This window comes from Sebastes umbrosus, chromosome 18 (assembly GCF_015220745.1).
Source record: "Sebastes umbrosus isolate fSebUmb1 chromosome 18, fSebUmb1.pri, whole genome shotgun sequence".
NCBI lineage: Eukaryota > Metazoa > Chordata > Actinopteri > Perciformes > Sebastidae > Sebastes > Sebastes umbrosus.
This window is the reverse complement of record NC_051286.1, coordinates 10,591,358-10,614,323: the sequence shown is the minus strand read 5'-3', so window position 1 is coordinate 10,614,323 and position 22,966 is coordinate 10,591,358. Positions and strand designations below refer to the sequence as shown.

The 22,966-nt window shown below is 41.8% G+C and overlaps 2 protein-coding genes and 1 long non-coding RNA gene across 3 annotated transcripts; 1 reads left to right on the top strand and 2 right to left on the bottom strand.

The window, feature by feature from the left end:
• Positions 1-249: 249 nt before the first annotated feature.
• tram2 (translocation associated membrane protein 2) lies at positions 250-12,646 on the bottom strand. The gene is made up of 11 exons (XM_037750047.1): positions 12,409-12,646; positions 8,033-8,096; positions 7,680-7,789; positions 5,560-5,676; positions 5,306-5,364; positions 4,120-4,204; positions 3,621-3,691; positions 3,233-3,337; positions 2,182-2,325; positions 1,376-1,533; positions 250-1,048 (listed from the first exon to the last, which is right to left on the bottom strand). Exons 1-11 carry the CDS (start codon positions 12,526-12,528, stop codon positions 969-971), a joined length of 1,113 nt encoding a protein of 370 aa, XP_037605975.1. The 5' UTR covers positions 12,529-12,646; the 3' UTR covers positions 250-968.
• A 1,896-nt stretch (positions 12,647-14,542) lies between these two features.
• xkr5a (XK related 5a) lies at positions 14,543-20,560 on the bottom strand. The gene is made up of 7 exons (XM_037750026.1): positions 19,962-20,560; positions 18,488-18,671; positions 18,123-18,307; positions 17,813-18,025; positions 17,438-17,607; positions 17,096-17,207; positions 14,543-16,758 (listed from the first exon to the last, which is right to left on the bottom strand). The coding sequence occupies exons 1-7, from the start codon at positions 20,092-20,094 to the stop codon at positions 15,812-15,814; spliced, it is 1,944 nt and encodes a 647-aa protein (XP_037605954.1). The 5' UTR covers positions 20,095-20,560; the 3' UTR covers positions 14,543-15,811.
• A 1,044-nt stretch (positions 20,561-21,604) lies between these two features.
• Positions 21,605-22,876, top strand: LOC119476653. Its single transcript, XR_005204061.1, has 3 exons — positions 21,605-21,787; positions 21,897-22,007; positions 22,759-22,876. It is a non-coding gene; the product is annotated as an uncharacterized LOC119476653 (long non-coding RNA).
• Positions 22,877-22,966: the final 90 nt, after the last annotated feature.

Genomic DNA, 22,966 nt, shown 5'->3' with positions numbered 1-22,966 from the left:
CCGGAGGGTTGCCGGTTCAAGTCCCCACATGGATCAAGTACTGATTCATTAGCATTCAGCTAAAAGCATTAGTGAAAGGGCACTCAGTGCCACCCACTACTACCAATTCAGAATCACCCAAACACACTGTTGTTTACTGTATTATGAAAGAACACCAGAAATGTAGAAAAAAGTCAATGTAATTCTGCATGCATTAGTCTGTATTTAACAACTGGCATTGCTAGTAGAAAAATTACTCGAGTCACAATATTTCAGAAAATTGCATTATTTAATAAAGTAATTAACAAAAAAATTAAAAGAAAAAAAAATGGAATGGCATGCGGTAATATCCAACATACATACTTGATGCTTATCTGTTAAGTGACCAGTGACGAATGTAGGATTTTAAACAGACATAGATCGTTGGGAGGAGCCCCTGTTCCCTCCCCTGACATAAAGGTAAAGGGATAACGTTGAGGCCAGCATACAGTAAGCTCATATCATACCATATCATCAGTAACATGTTTCTGCTCCAATGGACCAGACTAGAAAACAAGCGAAGCCGGCTCAATGGCGAGAGCTGAAAAACAGCTGCGACATCAGACAACACTACAGCCAATACAGTACTTACGTATGAGGATATGCATCAACACATTCAATATTGACACACGCACGTGCGCCGCATACTGTGTTTCACTTTACATTTGAATCACTCTGCATACAAATGGTGCTCCTTATCCGTGGGATAGCAGGCTGCGTGGATGATGTATAAAAAAATACTGATATGATGATGAGGAGAGTAAATGTCTGTTGGGCTCGAGGGATTTCCTTGGATTTCATTTTTCCAGCGTTCAAGCCTAAAAGTCTGTAGTGACTGAGTCCCTGGAACATGTCAGGACACACTCAACGAGAAGCTCGCTGGCCGGTTGGCCGCCAGCTTTCCCGTTGTGCTGATGAGAAACACTGTTCAGGCCAGTCAGCGTGTTGTCTTAGGGGGATTTGAGTTTTTTGGTCCGAGGAGAGGCTGCTCCGTTCTCAGCTTTAAGAACTCCATTTTCATGGTGACCAACTAGCAGGAGAGACAGAGAGGCGAGAGGTCAGGATCTCTACTATTAATGCAGCACATATCAAACAGACATTCCTATATTATATTATTACTTTTAGTACATACTGCAGCTGCAGAAACACATAGTAAGGTTTAATCACACAGAAGTATGTTGAATGAGTGCATAGTATCAGTGTGATCCGGACAAATCAAGAAAGTAGGGAATGATCGGAATCAAGTCACATTCCTGACTATTGTAATATTATGAAGTAGCTGCTGCCTGACTATCTGTAACTATTAAGAGATGACATAAGTGTTGTGAAACGTGTTTGAGCGGGTGTTTACACTCACGTGAGTCTCTCTTCAGTGGCCGCAGGGGTTGTTTTGCGGCAGTCTTCTTGCGAACAGCCTGTTCGTGTCTGAACTCCCTCCAGCGCCTCAGCTGGAAGCGGATAAACTTCCAGAGTAGCCAAGATTGGGTCAAACATACCAGCAGTAGAACAGTCAGCCTGAAGGGGCCCCAGGGTAAAAAGAAGATTAGTGCAAGTGTGTGCTTTGGAAAAAGGATCTGACATTGCGTGCCGAAGTAATATAAATACGTTCTAGCCCCGGGGCGTGTGTGTGTGTTTGAAATAAGGTCTGAAGAATATCTCTTAAATTTCTCAGGATTTGACGGTAACGGTTGCCACGGACAACAAGGGGACCAGAGTTTAGTTTGGTCCGGTTGGCAATAAAATTAAAAGTAGAGTAAATAAGTCACAAATAAGGTGCAAAGTCAAACTATGTTGACTAGTAAATTACTCTATATTCAGAGATATCTTTAAATAATGTTTTCAATAGTCCTATTGTAACTGCAGGTATATCGAGTTTTTTGAAATGTGACATTGTAATTGTGACATGTCAAACCCCTTTTAATCCATTTGCAGATGTGTGTTTTTACTTGTAATGTTGGTCAATCAGTGTCAAAATCGCTGGCTATATCTATTGTGAATTTATGCTGTAAAACAATGAAAACATTAAAAAGTCAACACTTTTTTTTTTTTATGGGCGCCTAGTGAGTATACAGTTGTCATGGTAGCTGTAAAAAGTAATAGCAGTGCACACAAAATTAATCATTATCCACAGATGTTGGACATAAGTCGTTACCGGGTCGTTACCTTATCAGTACAGTGTTAAAGTTCCCCATCTCCAAGTCCAGCCCCTGGTTCTCACTGCGAGCCAAACCAAAGCCGACGGCCAGGAACATCAGGGTCAAAGTGACCATCCGTGTAAACACGAAGCTCATGGCCCACAGGTCAAACCTGAAGCACGGACACACAGCGAACATGTGGTCAATAAGAGAAAAGGTTTCAAAACATGTTCGGTATTATGATAGGAACATATTGATACATCTTGATGTCAAGTCAATAGCAATAAAAGCTTGATCACTTAAAAAGAATTCTAGGGCTGTCAAAGTTAACACGATAACGTGTTAACGCAAATTCGTTTTAATGCCACTCATTTTTTAAACGCTATGGATATTTCGGAGATTGTAGCGGGGTCATATTTAAAGCTAGAGTGAAGATACTGGCATCATATGAAACTATAAAACCTAAGGAATACATTGGTACCAACCATGAGGCCCATGAGGTTAAATAACGCTCCACACTTGTGCTAAATTTGGGCATAAAAAACTGTCATGGCCATTTTCAAAGGGGTCCCTTGACCTCTGACCTCAAGATATGTGAATGAAAATGGGTTCTATGGGTACCCACGAGTCTCCCCTTTACAGACATGCCCACTTTATGATAATCACATGCAGTTTGGGGGCAAGTCATAGAGAAGTCAGCACACTGGCACACTGACAGCTGATGTTGCCTGTTGGGCTGCAGTTTGCCGTGTTATGATTGGAGCATATTTCTTATGCTAAATGCAGTACCTGTGAGGGTTTCTGGACAATATTTGTCATTGTTTTGTGTTGTTAATTGATTTCCAGTAATAAATGTATACATACATTTGCATAAAGCAGCATATTTTCCCACTCCCATGTTGATAAGAGTATTAAATACTTGAAAAATCTGCCTTTAAGGTACATTCTGAACAGATAAAAAACATGCGATTAATCATGATTAGCTATGGACAATCATGCCATTAATCAGGATTAAATATTTTAATCGATTGACAGCCCTAAAAAAATTCTGAACCATTAAACCTAGTGAGGTTACTTACATTTTCTGATGGTTCTCATCAGTGAAGTAAAACATTCTGGCGATGTGGAAGCCCAGCTCTGACACATACTGGAGGAAGAGGAGCACCAGACCCACACGACTCAAACTAAACAAGGAAGAAGAGAGAAGCAGGTGATAGATTAGGTGACAAAAGAAAATAATCCAGTGGGGAACATCCATATAGGGGCTCTATGAAGACCATATACAGTATTTTATATAATATCAGTAGCAGTAAAGCAGAGCCACTAAGCTGAGTAGTGCAGGGAGATCTGCTGCTGCAGAGGAATTCAAGGATTCTTTTATGTCTTTTCTCACAATCCATGCATTTTTTTCTTGACAAGCCTTTGAATTGGTTGGTTTTCAAAAAAAAAAAAAAGATGGATGCTTACTTTAACATATAGGCTGCGGCGATGTGCAGCAGATACAGACAGATGTACTGGAGCTGACGAGAAATCTCCTCCTGGAAAAAACAAACAGCGTTTATTTGCAATCCTGAAGCCTTTTGTTCTTTGTCACTCTCTGTCTAATGTGCATACATGCAGCACACAAACAGACACACACACACACACACACACACACACACACACACACACACACACACACACACACACACACACACACACACACACACACACACACACACACACACACACACACACACACACACACACACACACACACACACACACACACACACACACACACACACACACACACACACACACACACACACACACACACACACACACACACACACACACACACACACACACACACACACACACACACACACACACACACACACACACACACACACACACACACACACACAAAGCTTATCTAGTCCCACTCCAGAACTCCTCCAGTTCCCAGGGCCTCCTCACTGACCTTGCGTACTTTCTGGAAGTAGAGCTCCGGCAAGGCATGGAGCCAGTAGGCCAGCTGAGTGAGGTAGAAAAATTTCACCTGAAACCTGGAGCAGAATCACAGACAGGTGGAAGGGAAGTAGGAGAAAGGGAAAAAGGGCAAGAAGGAGAGAGAGAGAGAGAGAGAGAGAGAGAGAGAGAGAGAGAGAGAGAGAGAGAGAGAGAGAGTCAATGCAATTTACATAGCAGCCACAGAGATACGATACCGGTTTGATTTGTTTTCTTGTGACGATGCAACTGTTAAAAAAACAAACCTTTAAGACAACTGGTTAAGAGTAGACACAGCCAAGTAATCCAGCATCCTGTGTTTGGCTGTTGTTTTTAATCCCCTTTTAAAACACATTTTCTGTCCAAACTGGTTAGTCATGGTTAGTTTTGGCTCTGTGTACGGGGCAGCGCATGTCAGGAAATGATGGTAAGCTACAAACTGCAGGCGGTAGGCCAAAGCAAGCAACGTCCCTAAATCCACTCTGTGGAAATTATTTTGTTAGACTTATTCTGAAATATACACCATTAAAATACAATATAAACTGAGTTGGGTTCCAGGGAGTTCCCAGGAAAAAGGGGGGAATAATGTATTTTCACTATAATTCCATCCATAACTAACACAATGACAGAATGTATGACAATTTTGCTCATGCGTTTTATACACTTTCTGTAATAAAACATCTAAAAGGAAAAAATCCTTAAGATGGGGGTGAAAATCTTTTCAAACGGGGGTTCGTGGTCTAATTTGTGTCAGTTTAGGGGTCCTTGACGTGATAAAGTTTGTAAATCACTGCTTTAAAGTGACTAAAATATCTTTTAATGCATTGCAAAACACAGATTTTGTTTTAACACACGTCTTTTTAAAAGCAAAAATGCCAAAAATTCACTGCTTTCAGTTTCTCAAATGTGAATAATTGCTGAGTTTCTTAGTCTTCAATGATATTAAAGTGAATATATTTGGCTTTTGGACTATCGGTCGGAAAAACAAGACATCTGGAGGTCGACTTAGGCTTTGGGAAATTTTTAGGGGCTCTTTTTTAAAATGAAAAGAATCTTAAGTAGCAGCCCTCGCATATGGTTCTATGAATTTAATAATAATATTTCTATACATTTCTTATGTAAACGTATCGCTGACAGAGCAGGTAACACATCAGTCATACCTGAGGTGTACATGGGGATAATTCTCCCAAAGGCTGCTGGGATGCAGGAGATATCCTTCCTGTGTGAAGAAATCAGAGAAGAGAACACTTTAAACTCTCGTTCAATAGTGTGTGTGTGAGTGTGTGAGTGTGTGCGTGCGTGCGTGCCTGTGAGTGTGAGAAATAGTTGTCCTTGATATGTTTTAAGAATATATGAGACACTTCCTGAAGTAGGAGGTCGTAACTGAATACAATATGATACCAATCTCACTTACTGTTATGAGGATGTAAAAACTCCACACACTCGACACCAAGTGAAACACACACAGTTGACCCGACTCATTAAACTTGGTATTCTTGCTCTTGGAGAGGTGGAGACGCCGGTTCACTTTCTGCAAACAATACAAGAGAGATCATGTGAATGCAGCGGGATCCAGTCATAATGGGCGGCCTGTTGACAGCTGAGATCCTCATGCACGAGGAAGTGTCACGGTAAAATAACTAGGACAAGAAAAGACGGCGGATACTATTTATGGCTGCTGCTGAAAACCCTCCTGTGAAGAAGTATTCCTTTCAAGACACTGTGGAAACTGTGGTAATGGTGCTAAAATAAAACCTCATTCCTCCTCGCTGGCCTATTTCTAAACAATGACACAAGGGCTCATACCTTCAGATGGATTAAATGCTACTCCCTCTCTCTCTCTCTTTCTGTCTCCACAACTCTATCCCTCAGAGACCTGGAGCAATGCCAGCCCGTGTGATTTAGTCTGAAAAACAGTCAGCATGCTGCTCTTATGTAGTACGTTTCAAACTGTTCTGTTTAAAATGTCCTTTTTAAAGTGCAACTGGATGCAAACACTGTAAGTATGCATCTTCATATAATTGAATGTATTCATAAATAGCATACGCTTACTGAGGAAACTGTAAATAAGATAAGATGTGTTTTTTTACAGGTTCATGACTGCAGAAAAAGAAAAAAAATCAGCATTTCCCCAACTATTGATGGAATATCGTAATGCATGTAAATGTACCATATCATATTACAAATATTGCTGATAACTCATTTTGGTGACACTTAATTTTATGGGTCTATAATTTCTGAATAATTTCCTAGTAATTTCCAAAAATTTTCCTTGGAATTTGGTATTAATTATAGGGAACATAGAGGCAGTGTTGAATTTGTACACTAGCAATTTAAAAAAATGCAATGCACATACGATTCAACAAATATGGATAATGAAGTTTCCAATTATAAATTAATATACCATGGTCTGGCTGAATACTCGATTCTGATTGGCTGCAAGGTGTCCATTGAGTAAGGGATAATGTACAGCAAGCCAGTCATTGTTGCGAAATAAACCCTGACAGGACGATGCAGGAAACACACAAGCTGCAAGAAGTTAAGTGACACTCTATGGTTACACTGCTGCTCTGAACTTACTTTGTATCACATAAGCTATTGTCTCGTCCCATTCGCTTTTCAACTCGCTACCTCAGGCTGCGGCCGACGGTAACGTTACACATGGCCTCTCATTTGTTTGTGAAACTCCTGATGTTTATTCAGGGACAATGACATGGCTGGAAAGCGAGCTAGTCTTGTTGTTAAACATACTGTTAAATTATATTTACTGTTTGTCAACCGTACACAATGTTTATTGACTTTCAATCTTGCTAGCGTAATGTTAGCGTTTTGGCTCGTAGCTGAGCCAACGGCTTCTAAGAGCTGAGCGGACTAGAAATATCTCCCGTTACCAAGTCGTAGCTAAGGTCCGTCCTATTTACTGGAGCAGTAAACAACGTTTCCATCACATAAGAACCTTATGGGATGGTAATAATTTTTTCCAGGTATTAGCAAACCCTCTGGGTTACCATGGAAACGGAGTGAATGCATTGTGAAAAACTTCAGATTTTGGTTGTAAAACGCATGAAAATATAAATGAATGGTTTGAATATTTTTTTCTTTGCAAGTGACCATGGTATAATATATATAATAATGCCCTTCAAGGTGTCCAGGTGCGCATGTCGTCCATTAATTCCTGATAATGGACACCACACCGTGCATTATCCCTTACATAATGAATGGATATTTACATTGAGCAGTTCATTCAAGGAAATTCCTATTTTTCCTAAAATTAGTATCAATTATTTATCTTTTTTTTACAGGAAACATCCTAGGAAATTATGGTCCAATAAATTAAAGGGTAACCCTCATTTTAATATTTACTCATTGCTGTGCTGCCTGTTTTGGCTCTACTGGCCATTTGCAATATTTGTTATCTTCTCTTGCTTTTTTTATATCCATCACTCTGACAGTGTAATTGCAGTACAGAAGGACCTCTCTGTGTGACATCTACTGTGCCTCCCATTGTGACTGAGAGTGACCCGGGTTACTCACATCCAGAAGATACTCCTGCACTACAGCGTGGAGGATGATGGCGATGAAGAAATAGAAGAGGATGGTGGCAGAATCCTTCCATCCGTAATGGTAAAACGTCAACTCGCCTTCTAAGCACACATAGGTGGGGTTTGAACACACACACATACAGAACATATTTGCAGTCAGAGGTGTGTTAAACGTCCTGGAGCGAACTCATTTTTGTAATCGCAATTCAATGGCAGTAATAATAATAATGAGGCAACAGAAGCAGCAGTGGCAGACATGAAACTGAAAATGTAGGAGTGCAAAATGTGTGGTCGCATTCACATCAGTGTGAATTCAAATTAGTATTTAATAAGTGCTCTGCATACCTGGTGATAGTGTGGTGACATTGTACTGAGGCTGAATGAACAGTATGGCCGTCTTGGCTGTTGCCTGGAAATCAGAGGAGATGGTAATTAGCGACATATTTCAGTGAAGCATCATCAAAGTGTGGCAGATGTCTGTGTGTGTGTGTGTGTGTGTGTGTGTGTGTGTGTGTGTGCAGAGGGATAGAGAGTGAGTGAGAATCACAGTTTTTATACAGAATATATAATGTTGTTTATAAAATTGTCAGTCAGTCCATCAGTCCTCCCCCCATGGCATCATAATAAGCTGCTGGGAGCCAAATTCCTTAAGAGTCGCTGCTGAAAAAATCTGTCTGGCGTGACAAGGCTTGTGTTGACTCTGGGATGTGGAAGCGGTAACAGAGCTTCCCAAATTATTCTGTGACAAGAATCTCCACAAAGACATGCATTAGATTAGAAGAACAGTGTTTCACAACCCTTTTTTTGGCTTGTTGTGACCACTTTGAATGAAGTAATGTGTAGCTGCAGCTGCTTGACACAGGTTGTCTATATGTCTATGAATAAACTGGGACTAATTCAATCAAATGGGGATTTTCAGATTTCACATGAGAAGAGGCCTGATGAGGTAGAACCATCCAGTATCTCACAAGACAAAAGATTTAAGGCTGCAGCTAATGAGGATTATTGATTAATATGACAATTATTTTTGCAATTACTGTAATTGAATAATCATTTAGTCTCTTATAATGTCAGAAAATAGAGACAAATGCCCACCACAATTTGCCCGATCAACAGTCCAAAACCCAAATAATGTTCAATATACAACAATATATATTTTCAAAAGCAGCAAATCCTCACATTTATCCTCACATAACCCTAACCCTGAAACCAGAAAATGATACGCATATTACACTTGATAAATTGTCTAAGCAATTCAAATTGTCTAAATTGATCAGTTGATTAATCGATTATTCGGCTAAAGGTTTTAACCATGGCTACAACTAATGATTATTTTCATTGTTGATTAATTGATTGGTCTAGTATATGTCAGAAAAGGCCGAAAAAATGTTGATCAGTGTTTCCCAAAGCCCAAGATGACGTCCTCAAATATCTTTTTTTGTCCAAAACTCAAAGCTGTTCAGTTTACTGTCATAGAAGAGTAAAGAAACTAGAAAACATTCACATTTAAAGAAGCTGGAATCTGAGATTTTGACTTTTTTTTTTTTTTTTTTTTTACTCAAACCGATTAATCGATTATCAAAATAGCTCTAGTTTTAACACTACAAAGATAATAGAAATGTGTCTCAGATGTCTTTCCTATCCCGTTAATCAACATGGGAGCCTCACATTTATCTTCAAATCCTTGGGGAGGTCCCATCAGGTGGGAACATGATGGGATTTTGATAACATTATGTCTTAAGCAATCCCCTTTTAGTAGAGAGGACTTGGTGCACAGTGATTAAAAGGTCTGAGACCCCTAAAGCAGCTATTCTCAACCCCTGGGCCGGGCCTCAGAGCGCCACCTAGTGGGCCGCAGAGGTACTGACAAATGGTTGGCGGGTTTTAAAACTAAAGGAAGGATACTGGAATGATATGAAACTAAAAATCCTAAGGAATCTACTGGTCCCAATAATGCCATGCTAGCTTTTCAGGAAGGAGACGGAATAACACTTCAAAGTTACGCTAAATTTTGGCGAGGAAAAACTGTCATGTCCATTTTCAAAGGGGTCCCTTGACCTCTGACCTCAAGATATGTGAATGAAAATGGGTTCTATGGGTACCCACGAGTCTCCCCTTTACAGACATATATGTCACAGATGCAGTGACACAAAATGGAGCGTTTTTTTTTTTTTTTATTTACGAAAAGTGATGTTGGAGACAACCCTGCACCAGTAAAAGTGTGTGGTGAGGAAATATGCCCCTGCATAGTTTGGATTCATAACGTCAGGCAGTGATGTGTGATGGTAAGCTGAATATTTATCATTACACCTGACAGTGGCATATAACACATACATATTATAGCCTAGTTTGTCATTTATTTGGGAAGGTTGTCCTCGGAATTATTTTAACAATCAGACGTGGGCCTCAAGTTACAAAAGGTTGAGAAGCCCTGCCCTAAAGGGACTCCTGTTGGTCCCCTGGCCTCAGTTTGGGCACCACAGTGCATCCAGTCAGTCACCAGTCATTCCTTGTGCACCGAGGCCACACACAGGTGACCTGTCAACTTGTAAATGTCAGATGCAAAACCATCTGTAGCACACTGCTGTTCTCTCTTTTTCTGAAACTAGAAAAATGAAGGAAATCCCCTACTGTACTTCTTATTACTGGGCCAGCTGTGTGATCACAACCAGGGTTCCGTATAGAAACTGTGGTCTGAAAGCTGCAGGCTGGGGGAGTCTGTTTGTGCATCACGTCTAACAGAAACTATTAACTAAATAATGAGACACCTCATTAATACAGTCAATGTGAAATCCCTTCAGGTCAAAGGAACCTTTAGAGCGGCTGCTGAGCCCAGGGAGAGCTGAGAGAGCCAGCAGCAACAGCGGTGCAAAGATTGAGACGTGGCAGTTAACTACCACTGTCAAGCCAGCGGTGAAACGTCACACCGCTTCCGTGTAGGATTTTCAAAATAAAACCACTCTCAATGGGACGCCCTCTCCAACCCCTATTCTAAGCCAGGAGTTCTCAACCTTTTGTAACTTGAGGCCCACGTCTGATTGTTAAAATAATTCCGAGGACAACCTTCCCAAATAAGTGACAAACTGGGCTATAAATATGTGTTATATGCTGTCAGGTGTACATAGACCCACATAAATATTCAGCTTACCCTCACCTCATCACTGCCCGACGTTATGAATCCAAACTATTCAGGGTCATATTTCCTCACCACACGCTTTGGAGCTTTTACTGGTGCAGGGTTGTGTCCTGCCACTCCATTTTGTGTCCGTGCATCTGTGACATATATGTCTGTAAAGGGGAGACTCGTGGGTACCCAGAGGGGTCCCTTGACCTCTGACCTCAAGGGACCCCTTTGAAAATGGCCATGCCAGTTTTTCCTCGTCAGACATTTAGCATAACTTTGAGGTGTTATTCAGCCTCCTTCCTGAAAAGCTAGCATGGCTTAGTGGGGACCAATAGATTCCTTTAGGATTTTTAGTTTCATATCATTCCAGTATCCTTCCTCTAGTTTTAAAGGTCCCATATTATGCTCATTTTCAGGTTCATACTTGTATTTTGTGTTTCTACTAGAACATGTTTACATGCTGTAATGTTAAAAAAAATCTTTATTTTCCTCATACTGTCTGCCTGAATATGCCTGTATTTACCCTCTGTCTGAAACACTCCGTTTTAGTGCATTTCAATGGAATTGCGTTGCTAGGCAACAGTTAGGGTCCATGTGTACCTCTTCTCAGCTGATGTTATTTACATACACTGCAACAGGAAACAAACACATTAGAATGTTAAAGTTTAAAACTGTGTAATGGTCTAAATATTGTATATTTGTGACATCACAAATGGACAGAAATCCTGACGGCTTGTTTCAAACGCGCAATTTCTGAACACGGGCTGTGTGTATTTCTCTGTATATTGAGCGCTTCAATACTTTCACAGTATTTATACAGCCCTTAAACCTGCTTTATAATATAAAATACCTGAAAATCGTACTTTTTACAATACGGGACCTTTAAAACCCGACAACCATTTGGCAGCTCCTCCGCGGCCCACTAAGGTGATTGAGAATAGCTGTTCTAAGCAACAGCGATGCTTTTAATTTGAAGGCTGAAAACGCTTTACTTCCTGTCTTAACCTTTTGTAACTGACAAAATCCTGGAATCAAACTGTTGCAGCGGTCTGCTGGAAACTGGAACAAGACTATTGTTAAAAAAGGGGTAAAAACGTACATTTTAGGACACAAATAAGTGTAAAAATGATGTTTATGAGTCGCCACTTATGTTTGTACCAACGTTATCCCGGTTTATGAAACTCATTTTGAAATAAGAGGCGAAAACTTTGAACATATAACCGTTGAACTAGAACCGTTGAACATATAACCGTTGAACTGGCAGTTAAACGTGTATAAAGTGGCAGTTAACACCATGCTGTGTTCAGCTGTGACTGTCTGGTTCAGTTTTATAATCCTACTTTAGGAACAGAGAAACATTCATTGTTCACAAAACTTGTAGAAAAAACTGCAGCCATATCCGCGGAACTGATTCAACTGATAAAAAAGCTCAAAAAGAAGTCACAAAAGACACCTTTTTGTCAGTTTCGACCGAATAAGTTTCACAAAGTTACATCTTTGACTGTGCAGCAGCAGCAGCAGCAGCGCTTTGCCATCTTAAAACACAGCTGAGTGCAGACGAGGAGGGGAAGAAGAAAAAAGTAGAGTTTCATCTCACCTCAAACATCAATCCAATCAAAATGAAAATCACCAGACTGAAGACGATGTCTGCGTGGTTCTGAATTAAGAACTCCTGGCTGAAGAAAGGGTAACTCTTGTTCCTCCGGCGGAATGCCATGTCAACTCAAAGTTGTCTTTCTTTTCCTCTGTCTGCTATTTTATAAATCAGAAATTCTTCTGACTACGAAGTTCAGGAGTTAACTTTCTTACTGATCTGAGCATGCGCGACTCTCTTAAAGGGCGAGTGTCATAAATACCTTCTCGGAGGCCATTTAATACAATAAGTAGTCTGTCAGTGGTGGAAAGGAACTAAGTACTGTGAGTACTTAAGTACAATTTTGAGGTATTTCTGCTACTTTATACTTCTACACTACATTTCAGAGACAAATATTGTACTTTTTACTCTTCTACATTTATTTGATAGATTTAGTTACTAGTTACTTTGCAGGTTTAGATTCAGACAAAATAGAAACCAACTAATAAATGATCATATATTATTATAGGTTAAAGGGACTATTTGTAACTTTCAGAAATGTTTCTTAACAGCGACACCTGCGGCCTTGAAATCAACGAAAGTCAGCGTCGAGCTCGCTCTAAATAGACATGGACCAGCATCGCTCAAAACAGTGAGGCGACACACGTCAGCTAAAAGCACAATATCACTCTATATTTCAGCTGCTTAGCAGTAATGTTAGCTGACCAGACAAAGGTCTCTCCATGAATCAATGCTGATCCTGGTGTTGGCTTTTCCTGCCTCAGCGCAGGCTCAGGCAGCGGGGCTACTCAACGAGTTACGTTATCGCCTCCCGACCGCAGCCGAAGACACCGGCACCCGGTCGGTAACGAGATGACAACGTAACACGTGGAGAAGCCCCGTCACTTCACAAGACACAGAAAAGCTCTGTTGGTCTGGAGGAGCCGCAGCATTTATTTCTGCACAAACGTCCACTGTACATTCACTAGATATTCTCAGAGCTAAACTAACTCTTCTGCAGTGTGGAGTGAGCGCGCGTTCACGTCTAGTAGAGGTGGAGCGAGTACGCGAGAACGCGAGTACGCGAGAACGCGCGCTCTGTCTGAGTGAAGGTAAGCAGGCAGCGGAGACGAGGCTCCGGCCACACGCGAGCGCGCATATGCGAACGCGCATGTGTGGCGACCCGCTACATTAATACGCTTAAAAAGTTACAAACAGTCCCTTTAAGCTACCCAGCAATATATAAAGTAATTGAAATTAGCTCCACAATTACCAGCTGCAACATTAAAGTACTGTTCACCAATTATGATCTAATAATATACATTACTCTGAAATGGGCCATTCTGCATAGTGAGTACTTTTACTTCTGGTACTTCAAGTATATTTTGGTGCCAATACTTTATTACTTCCATTTAAAGGGACTGTTTGTAAGAATCAGAAATTGGTTGTAACAGCGACACCTGTGGCCGGTAAGTCAACGAAAGTCAGCATCCTGTTGCTCGGGCTCGCGCGTGTGCACGCGCTACCTGAATGTGAGCGAGCATCCGTCAAAACAGTGAGGCGACACACATCAGCTAAAACCACGATATCACTCTATATTTCACCTGCTCAGAATGAGCCCTTCATATCTACATAGGGAGCAGGTCCTCTTTCAAAGAGTCCGCCATGTTGCTCCGCCATGTTTCTCCAGTAACCAAGAATGGACAAACCAAACAGACTCTAGATGGAGCCTTTCGCGTTTTTACGTTACCACAGAGTGCAAAACTGCGGTACCGTCAGCCACCGTCTGACTTCAGTTGCTCCTAAAGTAGTGTTATTATGGTAAGGATGGCTTCTGAGTGAGGCAAATGGCATTACCGCGGTTTTGCACACAGCGGCTCACATTACCGCAGTCTTGGAAAAGGAGAAGTGAGTGAAGGGGTTCTCAGTTGGTTGCAATCTGCAACCACACCACTAGATGCCGCCTACACACTGTCCCTTAAAGTAAGATTTTGAATGCAGGACTTTTACTTGTAACAAAGTACTTCTACACTGTTGTACTGCTACTTTTACTAAAAGATCAGACTATTTCTTCCACCACTGGTGGTCACAGTCTTAAATGATACCTTACTTTGATACCATAAATGTAAAAATACATCAATAATGGCAAACACTTGTATTCCAGTCACCCCAATATGTAGGTTATTTATTGCTTATTTAAAGCCACCAGTGGCCTTGCACTTCACAGTTCAAAATGTCATATAGGCAGTCACCTGGGTGCAAGAGAAAACCCAGCATCATTTCATTGCTTTGTTAGTGGATTTCATTCCTTTTACAGAACAGTAATGAGCAAATATGCATTTGTGCCCTTGAAATCATCTAGCAATCAAGAGCACATTAAAATGTCACTACAAGTAGCTCATTAGCATATTTTCCTTTTGTTACACAATAGACATTTGGAAGCTTTTAAAGTCAGTGCCTGAGACATATGTTTTTTCCCAAACATAATGTAAATTAGAAAGACATTTTAGCAATTACATGGTCAACATGTAAATAAAGATAAAAACATCAAACACAGTTTTTGCCAGGTTGACACACTAGCCCCGCTTAAAGCGAGGCCAGTTGACATGATTATACAAAAAATACAGTGTATTATTCTTTGAGGGGACTGGGGATTATTATTTTTTTAATTGGAATAACAAAAAATCACAGCAATAGATGTATGGTACAGAAGATACTTGTGCTTTTCAGAGGCCAACAAAGCTCTGGCTTATGCTGAGATGGTACGACTCAGAGATCAGACACTCCTGTCCCTTTTAGATCTAGGAATAGTTTCTCTATTCTCATGATAACTGCTTGCAATTATTAACATGAATAAAAGCAGTTTTGGTTAGTAATACAGAGACCATCAGGTGTCCGAGATCATAGAACAGCAGCATATTTCTAATGATGTTTAATGATAGAACTCATGGCTACTTCCTCAATATGTGATTACAATCTGGCGGAACCAGTGTTCACTTTGTTGCACAATATAATTTTTGAGGTTAAGTTACTTGCTACAAAAAGAATAGAAAAAAAATGTTACGTCAGGTAGAAGGTAGTGTCTGAGCTCCATACACCACCTTTGTGGCCGATTAATTATCTTCTTCGTGTCTGATGAAAACACTGCTGAAGGTTTCACCTCTGTGTGTCCAGCATTTGGGCAAAGCAATGCTTTTAAAAAATAATTTGAGAATAATACAGTCCAGCTTAGCGTTATCCCAAAATTGTTGCATATACTATGCCCCCACAGTGTAGTAAATATATAGACATAAAGAGGTGAAATGTCTTGTCTGCCTTCTCATCCTACAGCACTGAGCAGATGAAAAAGCAGCCTTCCAAAAAGCTGGTGTATTCCTTTAATGTTGGATAAGTTGCTGATGCTCTTTCCCTGATTGCCTAGAGAAGCTTAGAAGGTATCTTCTTCATCTCTTCGTGACATTATAAGCTGCCTTCTGGGACCTGTGAGATGAGGGATGCTAGACGGGGAGTCCAGCACTCCGGAGTCCAATTTCGGAGTGGAAGTACAGCGTGGCCCGACCCGGCCCATGAGCCCACGAATATCTCTGTGGAGGGCTGGATCGCTGGGGATCGAGTTGAGGCGCACCCCCTGTTCCAGACCCCCAATGTCCCGGTCCAAACGGGGGTTACTGGTGCTGCTGGGAGACTGAGGGTCAGCGCTGAAATATAAGGTTGAACTGGACTCTGTAGGGCAAAAGTACGGCTCCGGACTGTCTCCAAACACAGACTTGCCCTCTGGTGAGCTCCGTTTGAAATCTGATGCGGGTGACTCCATCGGGCTCTCCATCTCCAGACTGTCGTCCTCCTCTTCCGGTTGTTCGGTTGACGTGGGCTCGCTCACACTCTGGAACTCGTCTTTGCAGTCCGAGAGAGGTGCCAGGCCTTTCCCCTGGGACTCAGAAGTGGAGACCCCTTCGCAGCTGCCCCCCGCCGTGATGGTCATGCCCTCGTTGCTCTTAAACACTTGGTTGTACTCCTCCATGTCCAGTATGGCTGCTGCTCCGCCAGCCCCGTACGCTCTGTTGATCTTTCCCAGGTCTCCCGTTTTCAGAGCCAGCCGGATTAAGAGCCAGTGGTGGTGGTAACAAGGGCAGGAGCTGTTCGCCCGGCCCCCGCAGGTTCCTGGGTGCTCCAGCAGAGAACCGGCCACGCCTGAGAGGGAGAAGCTGCCGTGGTTTTGAATGGCGGCAGCCGGCATGCTTTTGTCCCCGAGAGAGTAGGAAGACTCCCCTCGTTCTATACACGTGCTGCCCATGTGGTTGTGGTTCGTACCCTGGGAGATCTCTGTTGACTTGGGGTGGAGGAACCGGTAGTATAGGACAAGAGAGGTGGCGCCTGGGAAGCAGGGGAACAGGAAACAGTTGATTTTACTACACTCAATAATTGTTAGGGTGGTAAATTTGCACAATATCATCAATTATATTTGTACTATTGCTGTTATTGAACAAGTAGCACTTAAAGGGCAATCCCTACTTGTAATGCCGTAGCTGTGTTTTCCTACTTAGAATTAGTTTTAATGGATTTGAATCATCATTGATGTTGTATTACTCAGATGCAACAGAAACGATTAGACATTCTGACACTTAGTCTAATTATGATCATTGAACATCATCAACATCTGAGACAAATGTGTTCCAAAACAAAGAGAGCGCAGACAGAGAGAGTGACTCACCGAGGAGAAAGCTACACAGAACAGTGGTGGGAAGGGCCATGCTGTCCCACGATGCTTCGCTGAGAAAGTCGGAGGCGGCCAGCAGCAGAGTGGCATTCTCTACGAGCATGAACTGAGGGAGGAGAGAAGGTCGCACCATCAGTCATCTGCAGACAGCTTTACGTCACTGTAAGCTAAGCACGTAGAGGTGAGCATGACAATGCAAACTATCTGCCTGTGTGTGTGTGTGTGTATATCTGTGTGTGTGCAGCTCCTCTGTGTGTAGGTCAATGAGTCCATGCTGTACGCAGAATACAAAACAACATATTGAGAATCAAACAGAGTGAAAAAGTCACGTCTTACTGCATAAAAACTGGCCATGCGGTAGCGCGATGGTCCGTCTTTGACGTTGAGGAAGAGGAAGATGTGGACGAGCCCCATGATGCCGTTGAAGGCACGCCAACACCAGGGGCCGGTGCAGATGTCTGGTTGCTGCGATACCAGCCAGAAGGAGGCCGTGAGCCAGTGGAAACCTGGAGGTCAATATAAAAATAGACGAGGAGATAAAAGGCGCAATAGGGAATACATATGCAGTGTGTCAAGCTGATGCAGAGAAGCAAATTAACTGGATTATGAGGACGTGCTGCATCACTCGGAGGATAATTACATCACTCGCTTACTATACGGCAATAAATCATTATGATTTCATTGCACCAGACTTGAGTGTCAGCTGCTCACCTGCTACTCCACAGACCCACCAGTTGAAGACCCTGGCAAAGAACATGAGGCAAGTCACCCTTGCGCCCAGCATGCCTGCCCTCCACACCAGCTGGCACAGCAGAGCTGCCGGAGGCATGGCCAGGTGGCCTGGTCGTATAAGACAGCAGGCTCTGCTGTACAGCACCAGGGCCCAGGAAATAGACAGCACACACAGACCGCAGCAATACGCCACTGAGGGTAAATAACAGATGAAAAAAATACTTTATCGCTTATTCAGACACTGTCAAACAAGAGGTAGAGCCAATAATTCATGCTAAGATCAGTTTACCCGGGGACATGATGCCCACATCAGTGGACACCACCACATATGCCTGCAACAGGCTCTGTGGCAGCGTGAGGACGAGGGCCTCCAGCAACCAGAGAGCAGCAACATCTGCCTGCTGCATGACAGCAGCTCCCAGCTCGGCCACCGAGCCCTGCATGCGCAGCACAGACCTCATGCAGTCCCACAACCTGCCAGAAGAGGGAGACAGATACCAGAGAAGTGATGCACAGTAACCTCCTGGTGAAGGTTTCAATGACAGAATGTTTTTTTTTCTGTGTGTGTGTGATTGGTTTGTTCCCTACAGAGGGCATACATGTTCTACACATGTAAATGATGTTATACAACATCTGGAGCTGCTAAGATCTTACCTTTTGAAGATGCCCAAGTGCAGTATGTGTATGACAGAGAGGTAGCATCGCCTGTCATCACCGTCGTCATAGTACCATTTCATACTTAGCAGCTGAACAGCCGTCCCCGGTAGGAAGAGGCCGAGAGTGAGGCCCGCCCACTGCGTCTCCTCGTTCCAAAGGTAAAACCCTATACAGTAGATCACTAACACACACACACAAACAACAGATACAGACACACACACAGATGCAAGGTGGTATAAGTATTTTGCGTTTCTATGTTTCAGTTAAGAATTCATACGTTTAAGTACAGTCTGATTTCATCATATAGTCATGCAGTTTTTATATGATACACATATAACCTGTGTGAGGATTTGCTGGGAGCTGCAGAAGAAATTAAAGAGCACACACACCTTGCTCAAGTGAATTCTCCTTTAATTAAAGAGGAAGCTGTTCTAATAAGATGATACAACTGGATGCTCCACTAGGAAATTACCTGAGTCTAACCTCCCTGGCTTTAACACGGCCTGCAATCATTTGTTTTTAATTACCTCCTGCACTGTTAAAATAATAACATATTGATGAGTTTAACAATCTGTGACTCCAGTCCAAGCAGCAGCATCACAGTATTTTGTTTATCTCGTGTGAATAATATTCCTGCTGAAGGCAAAGTCACACTTTGCACACACCCAGTCACCTCGTCTCTGTCCTGCCCTTGTGCCATTGATCTGCTTAGTCAGGGAATCATCACACCAGGGAGGTGCTGCTGCACTGTTTTCAATACAGACTCCAGATGTGCATTAAATACATTAGTATTAATTATAACAATAAGCTATTTAATATGTTTTTTGGAGGGTGGGTGCAAAGATAAATCTAAAATGTGTGCATTATTCCTATAGGTATGAAAGATTTATGATTTTGACCCTGCTGAATGACCCCTGTTGTTTATGGTTCTCTTTCGCTTTATTTTTATTCAACCTTTATTTAACCAGAAGGTCCCTTGAGATTAAAATCTCTTTTTCGAGGGAGACCTGGCCAAGATGGCATTAAACCTTTACAAAGTTACAATAATTATACAGTGGAGCATGTTAAAACAGACAACAGATACATAATACAAAATCCAGTTTAGGAATAGCAATTGCACTCTTCAGTTACACTGTTTTTATCAGAGCTTTGAATGAGCTACTGTTACATTGCTTTGCACTAAAAAAAACACTAGCTATGGTTTACCAATTCAATCAATAGTAACTGCTGTGCTATAGAGCGTCACCATTTCAATTGTGTTCCTAAACCTGAACTGCTGCTGGAAAGCTCCAGCATGAGGCACAATGGCTGAGCATGTGCATACATTAAAGCCAACGAAATGTCTCCACACAAAAATACAGCACTCTCCATGCATGCCCTGTTTTCATATTCAAGCTTCAACCCACACCATGCATGGGAACCAGCGAACCAGCAACAGCCCGGTAGCGCTGGGAATTCTATGCCCACTTACGAGCGGTCCGTTCGGCCACGATAACCAGCGCCGACGCGCCGAGCAGCGCCGCCTGGCACCAGGCGATCCAACAGCCGCTCCGCCGGGCAGCCGACGGCATCCTGCGGACGACCGCCCCAGCAGCGTTTATCATGATACGGAGAGGCGGGAGAGGGAATAATAAAGCGGTGACATTATCCTGAGCATCCTCCACCCTGCTGCTGCTGCTGGGTACCACATCCGCTCCCTTCTTCTTCTCCTTCTGCTTCTGTTTCTCCTGCTTGGCTTTGCACCCCCCCAACGTCAAAACTATGTGACGTCACTGCGCGGTTTTTTAAAGGGGCATCAGTTTACCAACTGTACAGAGCTCACCTTACCTCCACCTTGGAAACATTACCTCTTCTCCACCTCTCAACATTTCTATAAATCATAAATGACCCTAATGTTTCATTTGGAGGTGTAATCTTACTTATTTTCCTAATGATAGACTTATTGATCAGTGTTTGAATTTCCTCCTGAATGGAGAGGTCACAGGTCAGGAGCATGGTTTTGCATGGTTTTCTTTCAAGAATTATACAGCACCATGTTAAAGCAGGTGTAGGCAGAATGTTTTTGGTATAACTGGGCAAAAAAATCCATAATAATCGTTCAGCATATTGTAATTCAGATAACTAGACTTCTGCACCTCCTCATGGCTCTGTTTTCAGGCTTTAAAGAGGACAGAATAAGAAGAATTCATAATAATAGAATAATTCTAAAAGAATGGAAGGCCACCAGCGCTCCTTGTTTTTTCTAGATGGCTGAGGGAACTAGTTTCAGGGATACACCTCGAGAGGCTTCGAAGCAACACACACGGTTCTCAAGAGAAATTTGAGTGTATTTAGGGCCCAATTATTAGACACCTTGACTCCCCCGACTGTTAGCTGAAGCCCCTACTGCGTGAAATCTAATTTTGCTCTTCGTTACTGTTCTTTGCCTGATATGACATAGGCGGAAATGTGATTGTATCTTTGTCTGTCTAGTCTGGCTTTCCTGTGGTGGTTGTCTTTTTTTTTTTATTATTATTATTTTGTATGTGGGGTTGGTATGTTTGTGAGTCTGTCTGCAGATGTTATTTTTTTGTTTTAGTTTTTTTGTCTGTTTGTGATGAAAATTTAAAAAAAAAAAAAAAAAAAATAGAGGACAGAAGAGAGTGATCCAATTGGCTGTTCATTCAACGGAGGCAGCTGTCGATCACTCGCGAACTCCGATCAAACGTCAAACTAGGCAGCGCTGATCAAATATGAATTAATATTCTGTTACTGTAATGTAATCTCATTTTACAGCTAAACAGTACACTACAAGATGTTTCTGAAAACATTTATGCCAGAAATAGGCATTATAGTAACAATATTGATTCATATTTGATCAGCGCTGCCTACTTTGACCGTTTGACCAGAGTTTGCTAGTGATTGACAGCTGCTCATAGACGGCAGGCTCCAGCTCGGCTCTGATTGGTTGTTTTCCTCCGGTCTGTGAAATCTTGCAGATGCCATTAGGAGTACCGGAGGACACAGAGGAACATGATTGTTTTTCAGATTACCTGTCTCATTCACTACTGTCAGGATATAGTGACCATTTTATAAAAATCATATTTGTTCCAATCTTGCCTACTGCTGCTTTAACAGATTATATTCTTTGGTCTACTTCCATTGCATTCAAAAGAGCTCCAGAGCAGCTGGGAGGCACGCTGTGACCTGATCAGGAGTGTGTCATCAGCACTGAGGATACACGTTGTAATTTGTCTCATCATTGGATGTCCACTTTGAACCTTTCACGGCCATCTGACACCCTTTTTAATTTGTAAGGTGAGGATCACAGAACGCTACTGCACAGAAAGTCACAGAGCGTGCTTGTTGGGCCTTCTGCCCCAATATGTTATGATATTTTTATGTATCTTTGACACTTTAATTAAAGGTGCAGTGTGTAGGATTTGGTGGCATCTAACGGTGAGGATGCTCTGTGAAAAGGACCCGCTCCCTATGTAGATATAAACAACAAGAACAAAACAACAATTCTTATTTTCAGGTGATCATACACTAAAGAAAACCTACTTATTTATATTATATTTCATTTCTGCCCATAGATTCCTCTAAATCACGTGTCAAATTTTGATCAGTTTAGGTTCTCAATCAATTTTGGTCTGCCTAGTTTTGCATGTGAGTTTTGCTTGACTGCAAAGTCATTTTTAGGGTTTTATGTGCAGCCAACTGCATGCCAGAAGGCTAGGCTGTATGGGACTACAAGATCAAAGATCTTTTACTTTTATTTGTTTTATTAAATGTCCCACACATTTAGTTGTCATATTCAGGCCTGTGAAAAAGGTTGTTGCTAAGCAACTTTTTTGTTGACTTTTGGACTAAATTGTATGTGAGAAAGCTATATGGGACATGCAACAATATAATCAAATACATTTTATTTTTATTCTTTTGATTAAATAAAAAGCATATCAATAAACTATATATGTCTGGCCTTAGATCTGATTGTCATTTCTGAGTGTGGCCCTTCAATTGACACACCTGCCTTAAATGCTTCACACTGTACCTTTAATATATTTTTTCTAAGATATATGGTTGGCAAATGTTATCTTACAGTTAGCTGTAAAAGTGCTACTCAGTATATCTCAGAATAAACTGTAGAGTCATCTGTTGTGGGTTTATTGTCTGTCAGCTGATTAATACCGAAACCAAAATATGGAAGTACATGTATAAAATGAACAACATTATCTTATTGATACTGATGATAATTTTGTCATGTGTTGTTTTGTGTTTTTTTCCAGGGTGAAGGGTTGTCACTTACTGGTGGTGAGTGTCCCAAGACTCATAACAGGATGTTTATCTACGTCATCGCATCAGCAAACACACACACAAAGGCAAGAATATAATGCAAACAAGTGAGATTTCCTCTGTGTTATCACTTTGCTCACTGGCACTATACATAGTCATGCCTTTACAGTAATTGCCACCTTAAATAGGTGGCTTAAATAC